General features: G+C 65.6%; 3 protein-coding genes across 12 annotated transcripts in view; 1 reads left to right on the top strand and 2 right to left on the bottom strand.

The window, feature by feature from the left end:
• Nucleotides 1-4,258, top strand: part of LOC134512556 (phosphofurin acidic cluster sorting protein 1-like) — a 66,878-nt gene extending 62,620 nt beyond the window's left edge. The window contains exons 15-25 of one of the 2 annotated variants that reach the window (XM_063327993.1): nt 416-522; nt 809-963; nt 1,050-1,160; nt 1,250-1,352; nt 1,720-1,752; nt 2,113-2,155; nt 2,261-2,303; nt 2,411-2,552; nt 2,748-2,971; nt 3,174-3,287; nt 3,388-4,258. In XM_063327993.1, the coding sequence (XP_063184063.1) occupies nt 416-522; nt 809-963; nt 1,050-1,160; nt 1,250-1,352; nt 1,720-1,752; nt 2,113-2,155; nt 2,261-2,303; nt 2,411-2,552; nt 2,748-2,971; nt 3,174-3,287; nt 3,388-3,503 (1,191 nt within the window). In that variant the 3' untranslated portion in view covers nt 3,504-4,258. The remainder of the gene's footprint in view (nt 1-415; nt 523-808; nt 964-1,049; nt 1,161-1,249; nt 1,353-1,719; nt 1,753-2,112; nt 2,156-2,260; nt 2,304-2,410; nt 2,553-2,747; nt 2,972-3,173; nt 3,288-3,387) is intronic. The other variant, XM_063327994.1, reaches the window with a different exon arrangement.
• Nucleotides 4,259-4,453: 195 nt separating this feature from the next.
• LOC134512554 (cullin-9-like) lies at nt 4,454-18,502 on the bottom strand. Of its 9 annotated transcripts, none has more exons than XM_063327989.1 (30): nt 18,473-18,502; nt 17,091-17,696; nt 16,122-16,276; nt 15,252-15,770; nt 14,976-15,111; nt 14,349-14,539; nt 13,447-13,825; nt 13,032-13,227; nt 12,515-12,722; nt 12,217-12,410; nt 11,852-12,069; nt 11,545-11,776; nt 11,076-11,181; nt 10,640-10,870; nt 10,384-10,474; nt 10,128-10,299; nt 9,812-9,917; nt 9,319-9,414; nt 9,058-9,233; nt 8,393-8,526; nt 8,149-8,313; nt 7,780-7,895; nt 7,453-7,635; nt 6,979-7,136; nt 6,419-6,629; nt 6,155-6,320; nt 5,848-5,993; nt 5,548-5,665; nt 4,917-5,119; nt 4,454-4,836 (listed from the first exon to the last, which is right to left on the bottom strand). In XM_063327989.1, the coding sequence occupies exons 2-30, from the start codon at nt 17,680-17,682 to the stop codon at nt 4,552-4,554; spliced, it is 5,883 nt and encodes a 1,960-aa protein (XP_063184059.1). In that variant the 5' UTR covers nt 17,683-17,696; nt 18,473-18,502; the 3' UTR covers nt 4,454-4,551. The 9 variants fall into 9 exon arrangements, 5 of the variants coding, with proteins under 5 accessions (XP_063184059.1, XP_063184058.1, XP_063184057.1 ...); XM_063327988.1 differs by having other exon boundaries at nt 18,152-18,493; XM_063327987.1 differs by having other exon boundaries at nt 18,352-18,484.
• A 606-nt stretch (nt 18,503-19,108) lies between these two features.
• On the bottom strand, nt 19,109-20,735 carry MRPL2 (mitochondrial ribosomal protein L2). The gene is made up of 6 exons (XM_063327985.1): nt 20,455-20,735; nt 20,233-20,374; nt 20,036-20,151; nt 19,833-19,943; nt 19,438-19,511; nt 19,109-19,348 (listed from the first exon to the last, which is right to left on the bottom strand). Exons 1-6 carry the CDS (start codon nt 20,696-20,698, stop codon nt 19,136-19,138), a joined length of 900 nt encoding a protein of 299 aa, XP_063184055.1. The 5' UTR covers nt 20,699-20,735; the 3' UTR covers nt 19,109-19,135.
• Between the last annotated feature and the right edge of the window lie 31 nt (nt 20,736-20,766).

Here is a 20,766-nt window from a genome sequence, read left to right as displayed (position 1 = left end):
GCAAGGGAAGGGAATAAGCAGAGGGGGACTGAGCCTAGAGCTGGACCCTGCTGTGGGATGGCTTGGTTTAAATCAGAGGATTCCTGGACCAAACCTTTCACCACAGGGAGCACAGCCTGGTTCTCAGGACAGTTTTGCCCTTGCCATGGCAGGGTGGTGACGGCTGTGCTCCAAGGCGAGAGCAGGGGGCTAGGGCAGCCAGCCCCCTGGAGCAGAGCTGGGAGGAGCGGGGATGCAGCCAGGGCACGCAGCAGGCCTGCAGCCAGGAGTGACCTGATGATTTCAGCCTCCTGGCACAGCATGGAGGCTGTTCTATCCCAGGGGACACAGGGGACAGGACGGGCATGAGCTGGTGCTGGCCAGCATAGCCATGCCCCCACCGGGGTGCCTTAACTCAGTCTCTCTGCATTGGCAGTACGTGAGTGAGCAGCTCCAGGCGCACAAGCAGTTGGTCGTATCCACCTGCTCCGTGGCGGACATCCAGGCAGCCTTCAACACCACTGTCTCCCGCATCCAGCGATAGTGAGTACAGCTTGGGCTCAGCCTGGCGAACTGCTGGGAAGGGCCCTGGCTCGCCCAGGGCTCATTAGGAGCCTTTGGGATTGTGGACACAACTATAGGAGCAGGGGAAAGCAGGGGATCCCGGTGCTGGTTGTGCCACCGGCAGTGCTCAGCAAGCTGGAAATTGTCAACGATGGGTTTTCTGATGCTGGGTCGGCTGGCCTGGCAGGGCACATCCCCTGCCCCCCGACCCACCTGCTGAGCCACTGCGTGTCCCTTATGGTCTCCTTTTCTCTCCTTTTGGCAGCTGTAACTGTAACTCCCACATGCCTCCCCCAGTGAAGGTGGTGGTGGCGGGGGACCAGAGCTACCTGAGCGTTGTCCTCCGCTTCTTTGTGGAGCAGCTGGCCAGCAAGACACCCGACTGGCTCAACTACCTTCGCTTCCTGCTTGTGCCACTGGGTGAGAGCCACCACGAGCCTGGTCCCAGGGTTGTCCTCTCCCCAGGCTCCCCGGCCAGGAGCCAATGTCGCCCCTCTCACCCGCAGGCTCTCACCCTCTTGCCAAGTACCTGGCCTCGGTGGATAACAAATACAGCACTCTCTTCCTGGACACGGCGTGGCGGGAGCTGTTCAGCAGGGCTGAGCCACCCATCGCAGGTGAGGATCGGGGCAGGCCCGGGGGCCAGCAGTGCCCTGAAGGGGCGCCCAGCTGCCACCAAGGCCTTCACGGCTCTTTGTGCCCGCAGACACTGTGGACATTGCAGGCCGCGTCGCCCAGTTCATCGCTGGAGCCAGCCTCTCTCACCAGCTCCCTATCTCTGAGGCCATGCTGACGTACAAGCAGAAGAGGTGAGCGCAGTCCCGTGGTGCCTGTCCTGCCTCATGCGGCCCCACTCCGGGCTGTTGCCTGGGACAGGGCTGTGGGACACGGGGGACAAGCGAGTGAGACCCTGTGCTCCGCCAGTGAGCAGCGTGGTGCTGAGGGGAGCTGGGGTTCCACAGTGAGAGGCCGGCAGCGCCATCCCCTGCCACCCCCTGGTGCGCTCGGCCCCTCCAGCAGCTGTGGGCTGTGACGGCCCCAAGGTTGGGGACCGGTTGCCAGGGCTGGGCTGGGCTGGGCTGGGGGCCGCGAGCCGGCACTGTGCTGCCCGGGGGTTGACGGTCATGTTCCAGCTGCACTCTCACCTCTCCCTTCTCTTGGTTTCTGGCACCCAAGGAAGAGAAGTCTCTATTTTGATTTTTATATCAGGTATTGGCTTGTGCTTGCTGTGCCGCTGCCTGGCCCTCCCCCCTTCCCCCCATGTGCGTCCGTCCCTCTTGCCGTGCAGAGGAGCCGTGACCCCCAAAGTGGGGCAGGGCTGCCCTCCCGCATGCAAGCCCTCTCCCAGCACTGGAGGGGCCGACTCCTTGCCTCCTTGTGTAGTGTGCCCTGTGCTGCCATGTTGGGGACAGGGGGTCCCATGGGAGGGAGGGCAGAGGAGATGGTCCCGGTGGCCGTGAGCCAGCATTGCCCCCTGCCAGCCTGGGGGTCCCTGGGCCACAAGGCTAGCCCCATGGCACTCGATGCTCAGCAGACCCAGACCCTGACCAGCCTCTCTTTCTTGTGCAGCCCCGATGAGGACTCCTGCCAGAAGTTTGTACCCTTTGTGGGGGTGAGTGTGTTGAGGGGCCAGCGGGCAGTCGGGGCTGGGGCGGGGAGAGGGGCAGTGGACAGCCCTGCTGATAGCAGGGATCGTCTGACTTGTCTGTCCTTACAGGTGGTGAAGGTGGGCCTGGTGGAGCAGTCCTTCAGTGCCTCCGGTGAGTCCCTGGGAACCCACCGTCCCCGTCTCCCTTCTCCACTGTGGGGAAGCCTTTCTTGGTGCCTCCCAGCCACCCCCCCCCCGACCCACACTCTTCCTCCCCAGTGGACTCGGATGATGCCACAGTCTGCACCCCGTCCCTGCTGAGCTCAGTGCCAGCCACCGGTGGAGCGTCCCCCTACGGCAAAGAGACTGTGAGCACCCCGCCGCCCTCCCCGTCAGTCAGCAGTGGCCTCTCGGGTGCTGGGTAAGGAAGCCCCACTTAATCTGTGAGGCGGTGGGTGCTGGGGTGGGAGGGTTTGAGGTGCTTACTGGTGAGGCTGCCACATCCTGGGGTTATTGGGTGAGTGTGCTCCCAAGGGCAGGCTGGAGCGGGGCTTGGGGCAGGGAAAGCAGCAAGGACAGCACTTGTGTGCTGCATGGTGCTGCCCCTCTTGCCCAGGTCTCTGAGCCCTGGTGTGGAGGTGATGGGCCTGCAGGTGGACTACTGGACAACACAAGGGCTGGACAGGAAGAAGGAGGGCGAGAAGCGGGAGACGGGTATCAAGAACACACTGAAGAGCAACTTCCGCTCACTCCAGGTCAGCCGCATCCCTGGCACAGGGGAGCTGGTGCCCCCTAGCACCATGGCCATGACCGTGGTCACCAAGGAGAAAAACAAGAAAGGTAACCAAGCCCACCCCAGGGTGCTCGACATCTGTGGGGCCACAGTCCATTGCAAAAAGGGCAGGGCGGGAGCCCGCAGGAGGGCAGGGCTGAGATCTGGCCCAGCAGGGGCCAGTGAGTGCAGTCAGCCCTGGGGTGAGGGCTCCTACCCAGGGCAGCTGGGGACATCCTAACGTTGGCCCTGTCTGTCCTTGAACCCCAGTGATGTTTCTGAGCAAGAAACCAAAAGAGAAGGACCTGGAGCCCAAAAGCCAAGTCATCGAAGGGATCACACGCCTCATCTGCACAGCCAAGCACCAGAACACCATGTTGCGAGGTGAGGGGAGGCGCAATCCTCATGGGGCTGCAGGGGGGCAGACCAAGCAGCACAGGCTGCCTGTGGCAGGGCTGTGCCTCACTGTGCCTTCTCCTCTCAGTCTCCATAGATGGGGTGGAGTGGAACGATGTGAAGTTTTTCCAGCTGGCAGCACAGTGGCCAACGCACGTCAAGTACCTCCCTGTGGGCATTTTTGGCTATTCAAAGAGTGTGTGAGACGCGGGGGCAGCCCTGGGATGGAGCTGCGGAGGGGGTCGCAGGAAGAGACAGGGAGACGGAGAGATGGACATGCTCTTGTCCCCTCTCTTCTGCGGCCCATCCCCTGCCTGCCATGCAGAGGGAGATACCACACCCGCACAGCTCCCTGGGGGCCAAGACCCGTGAAGGTGAGGCCAGTGAGACCGGGTCCATGCACCCTCCAACACCAGCCAGGGCACCATGCCATCTGCCTCCCATGACCCCCAACAGCAGCCTGGGAGAAGGTTTGGCACCAGCCAGCAGGGACCCGGAAAGGGCTCCGGGCCCTGCTCTCCCCAGATGCGCCTGCTGCCAGGCCAACTCCCCAGCCAGCCGGGGCCCCACCTGGGCTGGGCCCAGGCGGGATCCCCAGCGCTGGAGCCAGCAGGATGGCTCGTGGTGGGGGGCAGGCGGGGAGCAGGGCCCACCAACCCTGCGCCGCCCCTCGCCAGCCCCACTGCCAGCCTTGCGCTGCTGTGCCTGGCCCTGCCCTGCGGGGCTGAGCCTCAGCAGCTTTTCTAGTCCCCCTGCTGCTGAGGCTGGCCTAGCGCTGCTGAGGCTGTCCCCCCTCATCTCCCCATCCCTTCCCGACCAGCCCTGCCCCACGGTGCTGCCAGCTGGAGGTGTGGCATTGGGGCACCTGGGTTTTTTTTTTACAAGATTCTATTTTTTTTAAATTTATTGTACGGTTACTTTTCGGGATTAATTTTAATAAATTAATGCTGGTACCATTATGGCAGGGGCGTGTGGGCGTGTGTGTCCCTTCATGCCTGAGGGCAGGGCCGAGCACGGCAGGGTAAGGCTACTACCACCGCTCCAGCCAGTGCAGCTTCAGGGCGGCCCAGGCACAGCAACCAGTGGTATGACTTGGCCCCACTCCCAGCCCTGGGCCAGCTGAGCTCTCCAACAGACTACCAAATGGGACCCGGTGGAGCTTGGCTTGTTTATTGAAAATAAAACCTGCAAACACTCAGGAAGAGCCAGACTGGACCCAGCTAGTGTCGTCCCAGCCCAGCTGGGTCCTTGTCTACCTGAAGGTGGAAAAAGTCTGTCTCCTTTCAGCAGAGGCTGGGCTTGCTGCTGTCTTGATCTCTACTGTTTGGAAGGCAACTTGGGGCTGGACCTGAGAGGTAGGGGGTGTTGTGGGTTCAGCAGAGATGTATTCCAAGACATGAGGCCTCTCCTCCTGGCGCCGGAGATAGCCCTGGTTCAGCAGGTGCAGAATACAGGACAGCACATCCACGCTGTGGCAGCAGAAGCTCGGGAACTGCAGCCCTGGCCCCAACTCGCCCTTCTGGCAGGCATCAATCACCTACAGCAGCAAGGGAGCCCCACACTGCAGTGCGGTGCAGCACCCAGGCGGCCCCTCTCCGCCCCACAAGCCCTCCATACCCTAAACACCAGGTTGTCAATGTGAAGCTGCTTCTCCACCTTGAGGATGCGGGTGATGAGGCAGCAGAGGACGTTCCTCTTCCTTTCCAGGGCGCTCACCTCAGCCCTCTCTGCCTGCAGGTACCTCTGCCGGGGCAGCAGCCTCAGGTGGCGGCCAGAGGCACAGGCCAGGGCTGTCTGGTTCAGCTGCAGCACACCTGGAGCTAGCACCCGGCCCAGGGTCAGCCAAGCCCTGAGCTGGGCCCTGAAGGAGCCCCAGGACACACGTGTGGCTGCTGGACCCAACCCTGGGCCTCCCGCTGCTGCCTTCACAGGCATCAGCCCCAGCCCCAACACACGGCCCCAGGCAACAGCCACACGCACAACCCCTGACCACAGTCTCCAACCCCCACGCACAGACCTGAGACTCAGCCACCCGCGCCCGGCCCCAAGCCCCAGCCCCACACACCACCCCCAGCCCCACACACGGCCTCAGGCCCCAACCTGACACCCAGACCTGCGCCCCGAGTCCCCACAGACACAGACTCGCCCCAGCCCTCGCCCTTCCCCAACAAGCTCATGCACCCCAACCCCAGCACCCGCTGGGGGCTCAGACCAGCGCCTCCCCGGGGTGCCCCGGCCCCACGCTCACCTCCCGGTGGGCATCTCCACACCAGGATGCCCTCGCCGTGGGTCAGCGGTGTCAGTGCGTGGTGCACCAGGTCAGCAGGGAGCCCCGTAGCCTGCACCAGGGCCTCCACAGCCACCTCCTGCAGGAGGGCGTGGGAGGGGAATGGCCAGCCAAGACCCACCAGCCGCAGGCCCAGCCAAACACGGCGGGGGCTGTGCCCCAAACACCGCTGGAGACCCCACCGGCAGGGAGGACACGGCCCTGCCACGCGCCAGCATCCACCGCCTCCCTCACCCACCCCACCACGGCCCCAGCTCCTACCTCGGCGCTGTTGAAGCACAGCAGGATGTACATCTGCAGCGTGGACACCTGGAGGACGCAGTCTCCAAACTGCAGCTCGGCATGGCCCAGCCACGTCCACTGCAACCGCCGGGGCTTCGTGCACTCCCAGCCCAGCTGGCCCTGGCCTGACAGAGGCAGCCTCAGCGCAAGGGCCGCGGGCCAGCCCTGACGGGCCCCCCCAGCACAGCCCAGCCCAGCCCAGCCCTCCCGCCGCCTCCGGCTGAGCTGCTGCCGGGGGCCTGGCCCCAGCGAGACCCCCACGCACACCCACCGCCCCGACACTCACTCCGCCTGCAGAACTCGGCAAACTCATCCAGGGGGGCGCTCAGGGCCGCTGAGAAAAACCTCCCGGGTTCGTCCATGTAGCACAACGGGGAAACCGGCCAGCAGCGCGGGGACAGGGCCAGCACCTTCACCTCCGGCACGTCCTCCACCGAGGCCGTCCCCAGGGCCTGGGCACGTGGACACGAGGGCGGCTCAGGACAGGCCCCAGCATCCCTGCCAGGAACGCGGGCGGCCCCCAGCCTCCCCACCCCACCGGCACGCTCACCTCGTCCAGGCCCGTGTCCAGCTCCAGCAGACGCTTGTCCTGCTCCTGCAGCTGGAAGAGGTAAAACTGCTGCTGGAGCTCCTCCGACTCAGCCAAGTTGCTCAGCATCTCCTGGGGGAAGCGGCTGGGGAAGCACAGCCCGATCTGCTCCACGATGGCTCCTTCCAGCCAAGACGGTCCTTGCGCCAGGAGCCGGTCCCCCAGGTAGTGCCTGCCACAGTCGCCAGCATCAGGTCAGGGGCCAGCCCGAGCCCCGTGGCCATCAGCCACCCGCCAGGAGGCAGAGACAGCCCCAGCCCTGGCCTCACCCCAAGGCACACGGCCCGGCAGCACCCGTCTCCCCGCCCTGTCACCAGCAGGGAACGTGCCTCCGCAGACCGGCAGCGCCCATGGGCCCTCACAGCCTTTCCCTCCACACCGGAGCCAGAAAACCAAAGCGCGAGCACTGCTGCCACACCAGCCAGGCCCAGCCATGGCCTCAGCGCCGCCTGCGCCTCCCCACCACGCCGCATCCCACCGCACCAGGCCCTCTGGCGCCGCGCAGACACGGCACCCCTCACCGGTAGAAGTGCTCGAAGGTGTGGGCGAGCTCCAGGTCACTGAAGACGACGAAGGGCTCCAGGATCTGCTGCAGCCGGTGCAGCGGCCCTGCGCTGCCCACAGCCCCGTGGAGCTCCTGGATCTGCCCGTCCAGGTAGCGGGCGAACTGCTCGCTCACCTGCGGAGGGACAGAGCTGGCTGCGGAGGGGCCTCACCGGGTGGCCGCAGTGTCCCTGGCGGGAGCAGCTGGGAAACCCTGGGGCTCTTGGGCCGGGGCCGAGGGTGCCCAGGCATCAGCCCGCTGTGGCTGGGGACACCCTGTGACACGCAACGCGCACCTGCAGTTGGGCACCGTGCAGGGCCACCACAGGGCCAGGGCTCAGTGGCTCCTCGGGGGAACAGGACACCACCCACCCGGAGCTCGCCCCGAGGCCGCGGGCCAGGGCAGCCTCCCCAGCCGAGACCCCCGTGCGGGTGCCACACTCTCGACTCACGTGCAGGGCGGTAAGGAAGGGGAGCTGCAGCAAGGCTCCCGCAAAGCCCTGGCCCAGGGCCAGCACAAAGGCGGCCTGCTGCCCAAAGAGCTCCTCCGTGGCACCGCGCAGGCGCTGGTACAGCCCGCAGTATCGCTCCACAAGGTCCGGCGCCTGCCCTGCTGCCTCCAGGAACCGCTGCACCTGCAGGACGTAGCATGAGAGGGGCGAGTCCTGCAGGTTTCGCCCCATGCCCTCCCCACGCTCCCAAGACACCTCCCAACACCCACCCGGTGCAGGGTCCCACACGCCCTCTCCGTCCCCCGTGGCCAGCCCTCCAAGCTCTACCTGCTGTTGCACCACGCCACGCCAGCACTGCGAGATGCCCCACAGGCCACTTGACTTCTCCACCGCCGCCTTCGCAGCTCTGGCCGGCACCTCCTTGTTCTTCCCCTCCTTCCCGCCTGCCAAGGGACAATCCCAGGCTCAGTGTGGCTCCGTGGGCAGGCTCCGCACACTGACCACCAGCAGCCTCCCCCTCTCCCCAGGGGGCACAGGGCAGAGGAGATGCCGGGGAGGAACAGCGACTGCGGGGGCACCACCACGAGCCTTCCCCAACTCGGGAGCCTCCTGTGCCACAGAGCCCACCCAGCAGATCCCCATGGCGCAGCCTGGCACTCTGCACCACCGCCCCAGCCCCACGGGAGGGCAGCTCACCAGCTGCTCTTGCCTCCTCTGGCTCTGGGCTGCCGGGGTCCACATGCACCAGGAGCTGGGTCAGGCGCCGCACACGGGAACCAAAGGCAGCACCGCGGCTTGGTGGCTCCACACTCTCCAGGTACTCGCTCAGCAGCCAGGCCAGAGGGCTGATGCCGTGGGGGTCTGCGGGGCCAGACAGAGTCAGAGCGGGGTGCCTCAGCCTGGGGCACAGTGTGGATGGGCCCAGGAGAGCGCAGGGTACCTGGGCTGGTGATGCTCTGCACCAAGGGGTTCACCAAGGCCTCCCAGCACGTCCTGCCCAAGGCCCGGGCCGCCTCGTCGTCAGGGAGGAAGCGGTCGGCGAAGCCCTGCTCGTGCCGCAGCGCCCGGTTCAGCCTGCAACAGCGAGCGGGCAGCACGCGGTGCTGCCGGGCACACAACGGCCTGGGGGCTCCCCCAGGAAAGCAGAGCGCAGCGGTCGCTCCCTGCCCTGCCGCTTGCCAGCCCCTTGGGGCTCCGCAGCCCCACTCGCCCCCAGCAGCCGGGGCCCCTCACTGCCATGGGCCCTGCCCGCATTGGGCCTTGGGGCCCTCCCCTGCCCCCGAGAAACTAGGGGGCTGTGCGGCACCTGCGGCCGCGAGATCCCACCTGTGCCTGACCAACCTCTGCCGGGTCAGGACGTACAGTCCCCTGCAGGGCGCCTCTCTAGTGGGTTACCTGTGCGCCCACATGCCCAGCTTAAACCTGGGGGACCCCAAGGTGGCCCTGGCCCTCCGGGACCGCTGGTGGCCAGGGAGGAGTGAGGGCCCCTCCTTGTCCAGGCAGGACACCCGGCTGCTCCTCTCCTGGCCCTGCAGTCCCCCCATCACCCTTCACCCAGGCCCTGGCACACCAGGGACGCGATGGCGCGGCCAGGAGACAACTCACCTGCCAAAGAGCTGCAGCAGCTGCCCCCGGTCCCGGCAGATCTCCTGGCACCAGGCATGAGCCCGAGCAGTGCAGGAGAGGAACGTCCGCCGGCACAGTTGCTCCTTGAAGATGGGCCAGAAAGTGGGCTTGGGACCCAGCACCTCGATGCCACGCACACGTGTGTCAATGCCGCCCTACGGGAGAGCGCGACACTCAGCTCCTCAGGCACAGCCCTGGCGCCCCACACTGCCAGCCCTGGCCCAGCCCCTGCTCCCCTACCTGCTGGCACCGCTTCACCCGGATCTGGATGACGGGCCAGAAGCGGGTCATGTTCTCCAGCAGGATCACTCTGCTGTCCGAGGGCAGGACGGTCACCTGCAAGCAGACAGCGAGCCCTCAGCATGCCAGGCAGCGAGCGCCAGACACCCTGCATGCTCCCCTGGCCACCCCCGCTAGAGCCACGGCCTCTGTCCCCCCCAGCAGCCCCCACGAAGTCACAGGGCACCCCCCGCCAGGGCCCCGCTCCTGGCTCACAGCCCCAGCACACCAGCCTGCCGCAGACCGGGCTGCAGGGCTGCCCGTGCCCACGTCTCCAGCACCCGCTGCCTACAGCCAGGAGGAGGCTCCCACAGCACAGCTCCTGCCATCCCCACCTCCCCGGGGGGCACCTCCCAGGGCCCCACACCAAGGTGAGACCTTCACGGGACACGGCACGGACCAGCCCACCGCTCCCGCGGGGCCCCATGGCCTGAGCAGCCCCTACGAGACTCACCGCGTTGAGCTCAGTTCTGATGGCGGCAGGGCTGTCTCCCCCCAGCACCACGACACGGGCCGGCATGTAGCTGGAGTCCTCGCTGGCCACCAGCATGCTCATCTCCCTGCAGCGCAGCAAACACGCCGCTGCCCAGCAGTCCCCACCTCCCTGCCCTGGCCCCTGCCAGCCCCATGCGCTGCTGCCCACGCCCAGCAACCCCCAGGACGGCGACCACCGGGACAGAGCCCGCACAGATCCCCACAGCCCTCTCCTCCCTGCGCAGCCCCCAGCCCTCCTGGCCCCAAGGCCCCCGGCCCTCCTGGCCCAGCCCCACCTGATCACCACACCACACTGCATGTGGACAGTGATGAAGTGGGAGCCGGTGCTGCCGTTCGACTCCCAGTAGGTCTTGGGGTTCCTGTCCGTGAGCTTGCTGGCACGGTGGGGGTTGGAGGAGACCTGCACCTTCTCCCAGCACTTGTCCTCCTTCACCTCCACGCTGGAGCCTGTGGGGAGAGCACGTGGAGCCGCCAGCTGCCAGGACGGCACACGCCAAGCACTGGCGTCCAGCTCCTGCTCCCCACACTCACCTCGGCACAGGTTGTGCAGAAAGACATCAAAGAAGGGGATGCTGATGGGCCGGTGGCTCCGGCGGTGCTCCTCAATCTGCCCCAGGACCAGCTATGGGATGGGGCGAGGCTCTTACTGGGGGCCCTGGATCCTCCTCCCCTCGCCCACCACAGGGCTGCGGCAGGCAGAGAGCAGAAGGCTGTCCCTCGGTGACGGGGACAGCTGCACAGCCCCAGGACCCAGGGCCGCAGAGCAGCCGGACCTCCCCAGGCCCACCTGGATGCAGCCAGCCAAGATGCTGGTCGTCAGCTTCTTGTAGAGAGTGGCGTACTTCTCACAGTCAATCACCAGGTCGAGCAGGGCTGGCGCCAGCGACGGGGCCGTGCTGTGCTTGTCCAGGGCTTTGGCCAGAGCCTCGCGGGTGCCCAGGCGGCACATCACCACCGCGCAGTCCTTGCTGGCAGTGGCCAGGCGGTGCAGGAAGCCAACGACCTCCTGCACCACCTGCTGAGCAAGCAGCCGTGAGTGGCCGGGCCAGCGCCAGGAACCCAGGCCCCAGCAGTGGGATGCTGCAGCGCTCCATCCCCTCCACCCCGACACCGCAGCAGCGCCCACGAGGGCCCGGCCGGGCACGCCAGCCACCGGGATGCGGCCACGGCCACAGAGGGGACAGCCGCTGCCCACCTCTCCCAGCACCTCGGCTCCCCCTCACCTCCCGCTCGCTGCTGTGGGCACTCAGGGAGGACAAACAGGGCTCCACACACTCGTGCCAGGGCAGCACATCCTCCTGGTAACCGTCCAGGAACTTGTTCAGGATCCTGCGTGACAGAGGGAGCCCGCTCAGACCAGGGCACACAGACAGCGCTGCCGGAGGCAGCCCTGCTTCCCTGCCCCACTGGGATGGCCAGCACCCCGCAGGGACTGGGAGCCAAGGCTCCACAGGCACCTCTAAACCCCACCACCACCCAGGCACGTGATGCTCTGTCCCCCCTGGCCCTGCACCCCCGGACACACCGACCAGCACCTGCTGATACGTGCTGGGGTGCACCTCTCCCTGCCTCTGGTGAAGAACAGCCCCACCAGGACCCACAAACGTGCGCCACGTCCCCCCACCATCACCACCAGCACTCACACACCTGCTGCAGAGGCCCCAGACCCCCACCCAATCCCCCTGGACCCACCTGAGGATGCTCAGGCTCACGGCCTTCTCCGCCCCCAGCAGCTCAAAGCTGCGCAGCAGCAGCCTGAAGCACCGGGGGTCCTGCAGCAGCTGGGCCACCTCGCCAGAGGGGACGGGGCCTTCACTGCAGAGCTGCCGCTCCAGGGCCACCACCACATCCTTGGACAAGGTGCCCTCCCCCAGGCCGCCCAGAAGCCTCCGCATGTCCCTCAGGTCCAGCGGGGCCTCTCTGCCTGCCATGACAAAGACATATGGGCCCAGCCCAGGCACTCGCCGTGGCATGGCAGCGGGTGCGGGTGGCACGCTACCTGCCATCTCCGGGCCCAGGGGTAGCCGGTGCTCCGTGAGGCGGTTGATGGCGCTGAGGGCCAGCATCGCGTGAGGGCAGACGGTGCTCTGCCCGTCCCACCAGCAGCTCTGCAGCACCGTGGGGAGATCGCAGCTCACCAGCTGCTCCGCCAGGCCCCGGTGGCTGTCCATCAGCATGTTCACCACCAGCAAGCCGTTCTGCACGCCTGAGGAGCCCCTGCAGGGACACAGCGATGTGGAGACGCTTTCCTTCCCCAAGCACGGAGCCTCCCCTGCACCTACAAGCCTGCCTGCCTGCCTTGCCCACCCCCCGCCACGCAGAGGGTCCCCCCGCCCCCAGACGCTGCCCTCACTCTGCCCCTACCCTGGGACCCTCTGCATGGTGCTCATGGCAGCAGGGATGGCACTCAGCAGGCTTGCCGAGCCCTCGCTGGAGGCAGAGCCGATGCTGGCAAAGATCTCCCGCATCATCTGCGCGTCGGCGTGGTTCAGGGGCAAGGGCTTCCCACCGGCACCTCCTGGCTCGCTGGACACAGCTCCCACCAGCACCTTCAGGGCCTGCAAGGTCAACAGCAGTCAGGAGGGCAGCGGGCGCCTCCGCCACACCTGGGTGAGCCTGCACCCTGCCCGCCCGCCCACGGCATCCCCTCTGCCACACTCACTGCCAGGCCAGCCTGCTGCACCAGGGCGGAGGAGGCGTGCTGCTGCATGCAGGCCAGCACAGCCCGCACACCCCCCTCCGTGGCAAACGGCACGCGACAGTCGTACTTCGCCATGAACACGGCCAGCAGCCGCAGCGTCACCACCACCAGGGCCTTCTCTGCCACCTCGGTGCTCAGCAGCTCCACTGCCACATTCACCAGCTTCTCCCTGCATGGGAAAGGACGCCTCAGGAGGAGCCTCCTGCCACTGCCGCTGGCATGCCGGCACCCCGGGCCCTGCCAGCCACCCTCTCCCTGCCCACATGGCCCTACCACAGCTGGCTCAGCCCCAGGAACGAGCCTGCCTGGGACAAACGGACACAAGATACACCTCCCTTCTTACTGAGCACACAGGGATATCCCGGCCTTCACACCTCCAGCGCCACCTCCCACACTCCCACCTCCAGTACTGTCCCCCACCCTGCTGACACAGCCCTCCCCGGCCAGCAGGAGGGGTGCGCAGCACCCCATGGCTCACCCAACACTCCTGGTCCCCAGCCTGCCCTGGGCTTTGCCGACTTGCTGCTCGGGCTCCTCCTCCAGGATCTTCATGATGTGCTTGAGCCCGGCTAAACGCAGCCCAACCTCTGTGCTGCTGCTCCGGATCACGTCCACCATGGCTGCAATCTTGGCCAGCGAGCCCCTCTCGCTCGTCCCCTCGGAGCTGCCCAACACTGGTGGGGGGAAGGCAGGGACGCAGGCGTCAGGGCAGCACTAACGTCCCCAGCAACTCCCGGGTGCCATGCACCCACAAACCCAGCACCCACAGGACCCCTCCCCAGGCAACCTCTGGGCACCTGGCCTCCCATGCCCTGCCCAGAGCCTTCCTCCCTCGAGGCAACAGAGCTGCCTCCAGCGCCGTGCGTGTGCCCCAGCGCGCAGCAGGCCTTTACCTTTGATCTGCTCCTCAGTCACCTCTGGGAAGAACAGCCCTTCCCTCTCAAGGAGCTCGCTGAACAGCTGGGAGTCCGACTTGGATGCGGCAGCGGGGGCTTGGAGAGGCACTGTGGCTGCAGAAAGGTCTTCCTTTGCTGCCTTGGCTGTTGTGGCTTCAGAGACAGTGCTCTTGCAGACAGCACCCTCCGAGGACACTGCGGTGCTCCCCCTGCCATCCTGCTCGGCCCCCTTACTGAGGAAGTATTTGGCGTAGATGTGGGAGCCGCGCAGGTCACGCTGAGCACTGCCCTGGCACCGCTTCTCCAAGACCTCCAGCACCTTCTGGGCCAGCTCCACAGGTACCGACTGCTGGATCAAGGCTTCTTCATCGGACAGCTGGACAGATGGGGTCATGTTAACCCTCACGGATGTGCCACAGACCCCAAGCCCCTTGTGACAGCCAGTGCCAGAACAGACAGAAAGCCTGCACTGCCGGAGGCACCCAGGGCCATTCACCAGTGCCACCCTCCCCTGGCCGTCCCCAACCCAACTACCACCAGCCCAGACCTCCCAGCTGCATTCACCACCCAACTGCGACCGGCAAAATCACCTCATGGGCTTGCTCGCCTACCCAAACCTTGCTGGACACAGTCACTCTTACAGGGTCATGGGAGGCTGCATTTCCTCCCACCTCTCCTTTGCTGTGCCCAGCTCCCCGCGCTTTTGCCCTCCCCCACTCACCCTCACATTTCAGACCCATTTCTGCCCCACTCAGGCTGCACAGCTCACACTTGCACACACAGCTCAGACCCATTTCTGCCCCTGCACAGCTCACACTTGCCGTCTCCTCCTCCAGGCCCGGTCCCTTCCCTAACGTTCTCCCTCCTCTCGTTTCCCCGCTGCAGGCTCTGGCCCATACCTGCTCTCCCCGGTCCTGCTGGATGAGGCAGGTGATCTCTTTCTGTTCCTGCGCTTCCAGCTTCTTCACAAAGAAGAGCAGCTCCCACCACTCGGCACGGCTCAGGGCCTCTGCAGCCTTGGTCGGCTGCTCCCCCAGGTAAGGCAGGGAGTACAGCCCTCCAAAGGGCTTGCAGAAAAACGGCTGCGCAACTGCAGGAGAGCAGAGCAAGGAAGGGCACTGTCAGCTCTGCCATTCCCCCCCTCCTCTGCCGCACACCCCACGTTCCCCAGGGAAAGAGCTCATGCGGACCATCTGGGCAGAAGAGGTCCCCACTGCCCCACAGCCTGCTGTGGGAAAGGGAGGTGACAGGAGGGCAGCGAGACTGGGGGAACATGCTGGGAGGAGACCCCAGAAGCTCTAGAGATGGGGATTACCGTCTTCACTTGAACCTCTTTGGGCTGTAGAACAGAAAAAGCACACGCTCAAAACAGACACCTCTAGCTCACTGCTCCCCCAACCTGTTCCCCCCGTGCCTGGACCAGCAACGCACTCGGACACCCGGCACCAGCAGAACCCACAGTGCCAGCGTCCAGCTGCAGAGGGGCTGGGGAGGAAATCTGCAGGCCCAGCTGACAGGCTGCTCACCTGCTGCCAGTTTGTGGCTGTATGTTAGGGTGGACACCTTCTCCTGGCCCTCCTGCTCCTCTTGCCCTGAAGGGCCAATGATCTCCACCATGTGCCAGTGAACCCAGTACGTACAGCCCAGGGCTTGCCAGTACACCTGAAGAGGAGAGCCCAACACACACCCAGCTGAGAGAAGGCAAGACTGACCTCACCACTCCCACACAAGCTACGCGCTTCCTACAGCACAACAGCGCAGGCAGGCCCCTTGACAGCCCTTGCCCTCCCAGCAGAGGATACCTGCACAGGCGGCGTGCCGTCGTTGCTCTGGCGGAAGTCACCCTCGTCACCCGCGCTGACCTGCTCGTAGTCCTCCAGCATCCGCACCCGCATGCCCTGCACCAGGTTCGCCTGCACGTACTCCACGTAGCTGCTGCGGCTGGGGAAGGCTGAGCGCGTCTTGAAGATGCTGGGCTCTTTTGGTGGGGGACTGGGGGCTGCTTGAGCCGCGGTGCAGGATGTGGCCCTGTGCTGGAAGATGGATTGGGCAGTGCGGGGCCGCAGCTCCTGCTGGGGCAGCAGCTCTGGCTTGTGGCTGTGGTCCCAGCCCATCACGTGCACCAGCTCCAAGATGAGATTTGCCATAGCCATGCTGAACTCAAACTCCTGCTTCACGCGGCTCGTCTCCTCAGTGAGCAGGCTGGGCACAGCGCAGTTCGTCTGCTCCCTTCCCGGCTCCACGCCACTGCTGAGCTTGTCCATGAGAGAAGTGACACACAGGTAGCGCTTCACCAGGATGAACAGTAGCTTCCCAGGGATCTGCAACAAGCACAGCCATCAGACTCCAGCCTGCAGAACACCTCCAGCCCCCGGCTCCCTCCAAGCCACCAGCTCATCCACCGCCAGGCTCCTGTGACAGCTCCGGAGCAGCAGGCAGCAGCAGAGACCTCTCAGCCCACCCTCGTCTCCCTGCTCAGAGACAAGGCTCTCCACGTGCCTCTCCACCACCCCCCAGCCTCAAAAGCCACCTCCAGATCCTCTGCCAGCTCTCCCAATACCCAGTCCTGCTCAGCTGCCCACTCCTGTCCCAAACAAGGACACCAGCTCTGGCACCCCACTCTCACCCCTCCTGACCCCTAAAGCCCACAGGCTGGCAGGGCCTGACACTACCTGGGGAAGGTGAATCCCCTCAAAGGACATGCAGTGCTCTTCAGAGGATGTTGTCTCAGCAAACAGCTCCAGCAAGGTGTAGCGACTGTCGAAGTCCATGTGCTGCTCGATGCCATCCTGCTGGCTCAGGGACAGCAGGACATAGGCCCAGCTCCCTGCAATGACAGCAGAAATGTTTCGGGTCCCCTGAAGACAACTCTCACCCCACCTTCCCTGTGTGAGACAGACTTGCAGGCAAGGAACAGCTTCGCTGCTCAGTGTAACCTAGAACCACGTTCGGTCCTTTAATCTGGACTGGCAACATTTTGCTCCACTGAATAACACTGCATTTTTCCACCCCTAAAGCTGCAAGACTCCCCCAAAGCAGCAACCCCAAATAACTGACTCCAGAAGAGGGTTCCAGGGAAGAAAAAAGTTAAGTTTTAAGCTGAATCAGCCCCCCACCTGCCCCACTGGAGACCCACGTGAACTTGGGCACTAGGTCAAGGAAAGCTAGATCTCCTGTGGGACACGCCACCGCTAGCAACCTTCCCGGTGCACCCAAGCCTCATCAGGCACTTCCAAGCCATGGCAGCTCCTCTCAAACGAGAGGACTGGGTGAGGACCAGGCCTCTGCCCACCAGGGCCTGAGGAAAGGCTCCCTGCCAAAAACAGGCCAAAGCCTTTCTAACTGACAGCGTCCAGCAGAGGCACCCCAACACTCTGCCAAGCCCCTTGGCATAAGTCCTCCTAACAGTTAATCAGCATCCCAGCTCGGGAAGCCACCAGGGAAAGGGCTCCCAAGCCTTAGAGCACCCCAGACGACTATGACCAAGGAGCCACTTGGAAGCTCCAGTCTGATTCTTCCCCTTTTGACAACAAGCCCCGGGACACACCGCTTCCCGGGCATCCCACACCTACAAAAGGGCTGGCACCCCTCAGCTGCCCAGCAGCACCTCCTCAGTGGCAGCGAGCAGTAGCAGCCCCCACCTGCATCGTGCGAAGCCAGGGCCCTCAGCATCTTGCCCGCACTGCGGCGGATTTGCTTCTCCTTGTGGCACAGCATCCTCATCAGCAAGTCGAGGGCTCCCGTCTCCTTGAAGGCACCTGCCAGCGAGCCAATGCTGGCGTACGCGCTCAGCACGTGGATGGTATTGAGGATGGAGGACTCGGGGGCCCCAGGCTCAGATATCTGACGGCCAGCTCGCTGCACCAGGCTCCTGACATCGGCCTTCATCTCCAGCAGCGAGGCTTCGTCCAGAGGCACATCTGCAGCAAAGGGGCCGGCTGCCTTCTCCTTCCCCCACTGCCCTTCCAGCTTCCTCTTGCCCAGCAGCGCCGGGCAGCTGGCACAGACCTCTTCTGCAGACATCCACATGGAGACGTTCTCCGGCTTGGTCTCTGCAGAGGAGGCACTGCTGCCTCCCGCTGCTCTCTCTTCCAAGCTGACAATACTCCACTGGATAAGGTACTCAGGCTGGCCGTCGTGGCCTCGCCGCTGCCGAAGCAGCTCCTCCGGGTAGGCCTGCAGTTTGGGTCCCAGGTGCACAAGCAGGTTGCCATTATGCCTCTCGTTCACCATGGCAGGAAATGTGCCTGCAGAGATGGAGGGGAAGCAGGAGCTGGGGAGAGGCGGCTGACGCCAGGGCTTTGCTATGGCTGGGAATCTATGATCCCCTGCGTCACAGTGCTTGTAATGCGGCGATATAACAAATAAAATGTGCCGTTGTACTGGCTGTACTCAAGGTCAGTGCTGTAAACGCTTATCACAACAAAACTGCTGAAGTATGAGATGCAGCTCGCTTTCTCCTTGGAAAACGGCACACGCGCAGCAACAAGATAACCGGGCAGGACACAGGGACTTCGGGCCTGCTCAGTGGGCCGTGGGCACGGCAGGAACGCGGCCAGCAGTGCCCAAGGAGGGCAGCTTTTCCCAGGAATCTCAGCTGTAAAGTTTGGCTACGTGCAGGCAGCGCTCCCCACGCCAGGTGGAGCACCGGGGCTCTGCCGCACATCACCCCCCCCCCCCGCCCCCCGGACTGGAAGCACACCTCGGGAGCCGCGGCCGCCCCGGTTCCTGGGACACGCACGCTAAAGGCGGGCGGCACGGCACCACCGTTACCGGGGGGTGGGCCGGCCTGGAATAAAGCTGCTTCCAAGCGTGAGCCAAGCGAGAGCTCACAGCGCACCGAGGAGCGCCTGATCCGGCCCAGCCGCCGCAGCCCCCCGCCGCCGGGTCGGGCTGCCTCACCTCGGCGCTCCGGTACCGAAGCCTCCGCAAAAAGCACAGACCCGGGACCGCCCCGCTCGAGGCGCTGGCCCGACCCGGCCCGTTCCGTTCCCACCGGCGGGGCCGGGCCGCGCCGCGTTACCTCCAACACCGCTCCCGCGCCGCTTCCGGGTTGGCGTGTGCGCATGCGCGGCGGCCCCCCCCCCCCCCCCCCCCCCCCCGACGGACGGGAGCCGCGCGGGGCCAAGATTCCCCCGCCAGAGGCACGGCCCCGGCTGGCTGCCACGGGTCGGGCGGCACAGCGCGGAGCTGGGGCAGGTCAGGAGCCGGCGCCGCACCGGGGGCTCTATGGGGCACCGGGGACGGTGTAGGACCAGGGGGGCAGCGTGGGGAGGGGGCAGCGGCGGCAGAAGTGGGGCTGGGGAGCAGCGAGGGCATGAGCGGGGCTGTGGGGCACCCGGGTCTGCGCTCCCCAGGCAGGTCGTCCTGGCTGGCAGCCACCTTCCTGGCCACTTGCCTTCAGTGCTCCGCAAGCTGAGGGTGGGGGAAGCAGCCCGGCTATGCCGCTGTCAGGCTTGTGCCTGGCTCTGTTTGACCCCACCGAGACCCCCACCCACCCCACGCCGAAGCCTTGGGCAGCCCACAGCCCCGCACTCATCTCTCCCGGCAGCCTGGCTCCTGCCAGGGGCTGAACACAGCCGAACGCGTCCCGTGGGGAAAGCACCGAGCAGAAAAGTCATCAGCGAGGCAACAGCGGTGGCACGGAGAACGCTTTATTGCGCGCCCCCCCCCCCCAACCCCAGCATCACTCCTGTGTTGTGACCCGTGGCAGGTTGACATAGCTCTTCATGGGCGGGAGAGGCCTGATCTTGCGCCCGGCCCAGCCGCCCTTGCGATGCCACAAGCCCGTGTGCGGCCGCTTGCCCAGCCAGCGGTTCCGGCCTGCCTTCCCGATCACCCGCTTGTTGTGGTCGACGTTGGACACACGGCCCACCGTGGCCACACAGGTCTCCAGCACCTGGGGGACAGAGAAGAGCTGCAAGCCTCCCTGGGGATGCACGGCTGCGTGCCCAGGCCATCAGGTCGGGGAGAGCACGGCTTCTCTACCTGCATATGCCTCTTGGAGGGCAGCTGCACAATGGCTGTCCCATTCACCTTCCTTAGCAGCACTCCACAAGTTCCTGCAGCAGGTGAGAGAAGAGGAGGCAGCTGTCACGAACAGCAGGACAAAGTATCCCACCCTGTGACAAGCACATTCCCCTGCTGGGAAGTGCCCAAAGCCCCCACCACTGGCCCTTCACGCAACACTTCTTCCTCAAGGCAGCGACAGGGCAGAGTCATCCCCGTCTCTCTGGAGGGCTGTTTTGCACCGTAACACGGGGAGACGAGAGGACAGGAACCCCTCGTCACCGGCTACCTAGAGCGATGTCCCCCTGCCCTCCTCTCCATCTGCACTATGCCAAACCCAACTACCAACGGCGGGTTCCCACCCAGAGACGCACCAGCTGCCCGGATGTACTGCGCTCCCTTCCCAGGGTGGCTCTCCAGGTTGCAGATCAGCGTGCCCACCGGCAGAGCCCCCAGCGGGTAGGCATCCCCTTCGTTGGCCAACACTAGAAGACAGAAGATGATGAGTTGTGCAGGGAGGAGCAGCCGCTGAGCCCCTGGCAGGGCCGGTGTGGCCGCCCCTGGCCCCGGCGTGCACCTGCCATCCTGCCAATGTGAGATGAGTTCTTGATGATGTCCCCCGGCTGCATGTTCTCCGTGGCAATGATCCAGCGCTTCCGGTTGCCGCCGGCCACCAGGGCGATGTCAGCCGACCTGCACGGGGAACCCACGGTGGGCTGGTGGGATGCTCAGCCACAGGCACAAAACTGGCCCGAGCCCGCGCCCTGCACTCGCCTGCAAGGGTCGTATCGGACGTTGATGACCTTCTCGGTGAAGGGCTCCGGCGGGGCGCCCTCCTCGTAGCGCAGCCGCTGGAAGTCGATCATCCGGTACCGCTGCTTGTGTCCCCCGCCGATCCCCCGCACACGGATGCGGCCTGCGGGGAGAGGGCAGCGGCTACAGGCGGGCCCCGGGAGCCTGCCACCGGGCCCTGCCCGCCCCCGGCCACCTGCCCACCTGTGTGGTCGCGGCCTCCCGTCTTCTTCATGCCCACGGGCCGCACCGTGTACTTGACCCGGCACTTCCACATGGGGTCGGTGGTGCAGCGCGACGCCGAGACGCGCAGCCCGCGGCGGGCGGCCGCCAGCCATCCCCCCGGTGGGCCGGCCGGCGGAGCGAGCGGCGGGGCGCGGCGCGGCGCGGCGGACAGCAAGAGAGCCCCGAACGCCCTGCACAGCCCCGCCGCCGCGGCCGCCGCCATGACCGCCGCCGCGCCTGCGCCGAGGCGGAGGGGGCGGGGTCTCGGCCGGAAGTGGCTCGCGGGGGCGG

The sequence above is a fragment of the Chroicocephalus ridibundus genome, chromosome 3 (genome assembly GCF_963924245.1).
Source record: "Chroicocephalus ridibundus chromosome 3, bChrRid1.1, whole genome shotgun sequence".
In the NCBI taxonomy this organism is placed as follows: domain Eukaryota; kingdom Metazoa; phylum Chordata; class Aves; order Charadriiformes; family Laridae; genus Chroicocephalus; species Chroicocephalus ridibundus.
The sequence above is the reverse complement of the archived record's forward strand: the minus strand, read 5'-3'. Positions and strand labels throughout refer to the sequence as shown.

Coding starts and splice junctions, on each gene's coding strand:
- LOC134512554 (XM_063327989.1), bottom strand. CDS start 17,682: ATGGTGAACGAGAGGCATAATGGCAACCTGCTTGTGCACCTGGGACCC. Junction 9,415..9,811: donor TCAGAACTGAGCTCAACGCG/GTGAGTCTCGTA, acceptor GTCTGCTTGCAG/GTGACCGTCCTGCCCTCGGA. Junction 9,234..9,318: donor GGGTGAAGCGGTGCCAGCAG/GTAGGGGAGCAG, acceptor GCTCTCCCGTAG/GGCGGCATTGACACACGTGT.
- MRPL2 (XM_063327985.1), bottom strand. CDS start 20,698: ATGGCGGCGGCCGCGGCGGCGGGGCTGTGCAGGGCGTTCGGGGCTCTC. Junction 20,152..20,232: donor GTCCGATACGACCCTTGCAG/GCGAGTGCAGGG, acceptor TTCCCCGTGCAG/GTCGGCTGACATCGCCCTGG. Junction 19,944..20,035: donor TCACATTGGCAGGATGGCAG/GTGCACGCCGGG, acceptor TCTGTCTTCTAG/TGTTGGCCAACGAAGGGGAT.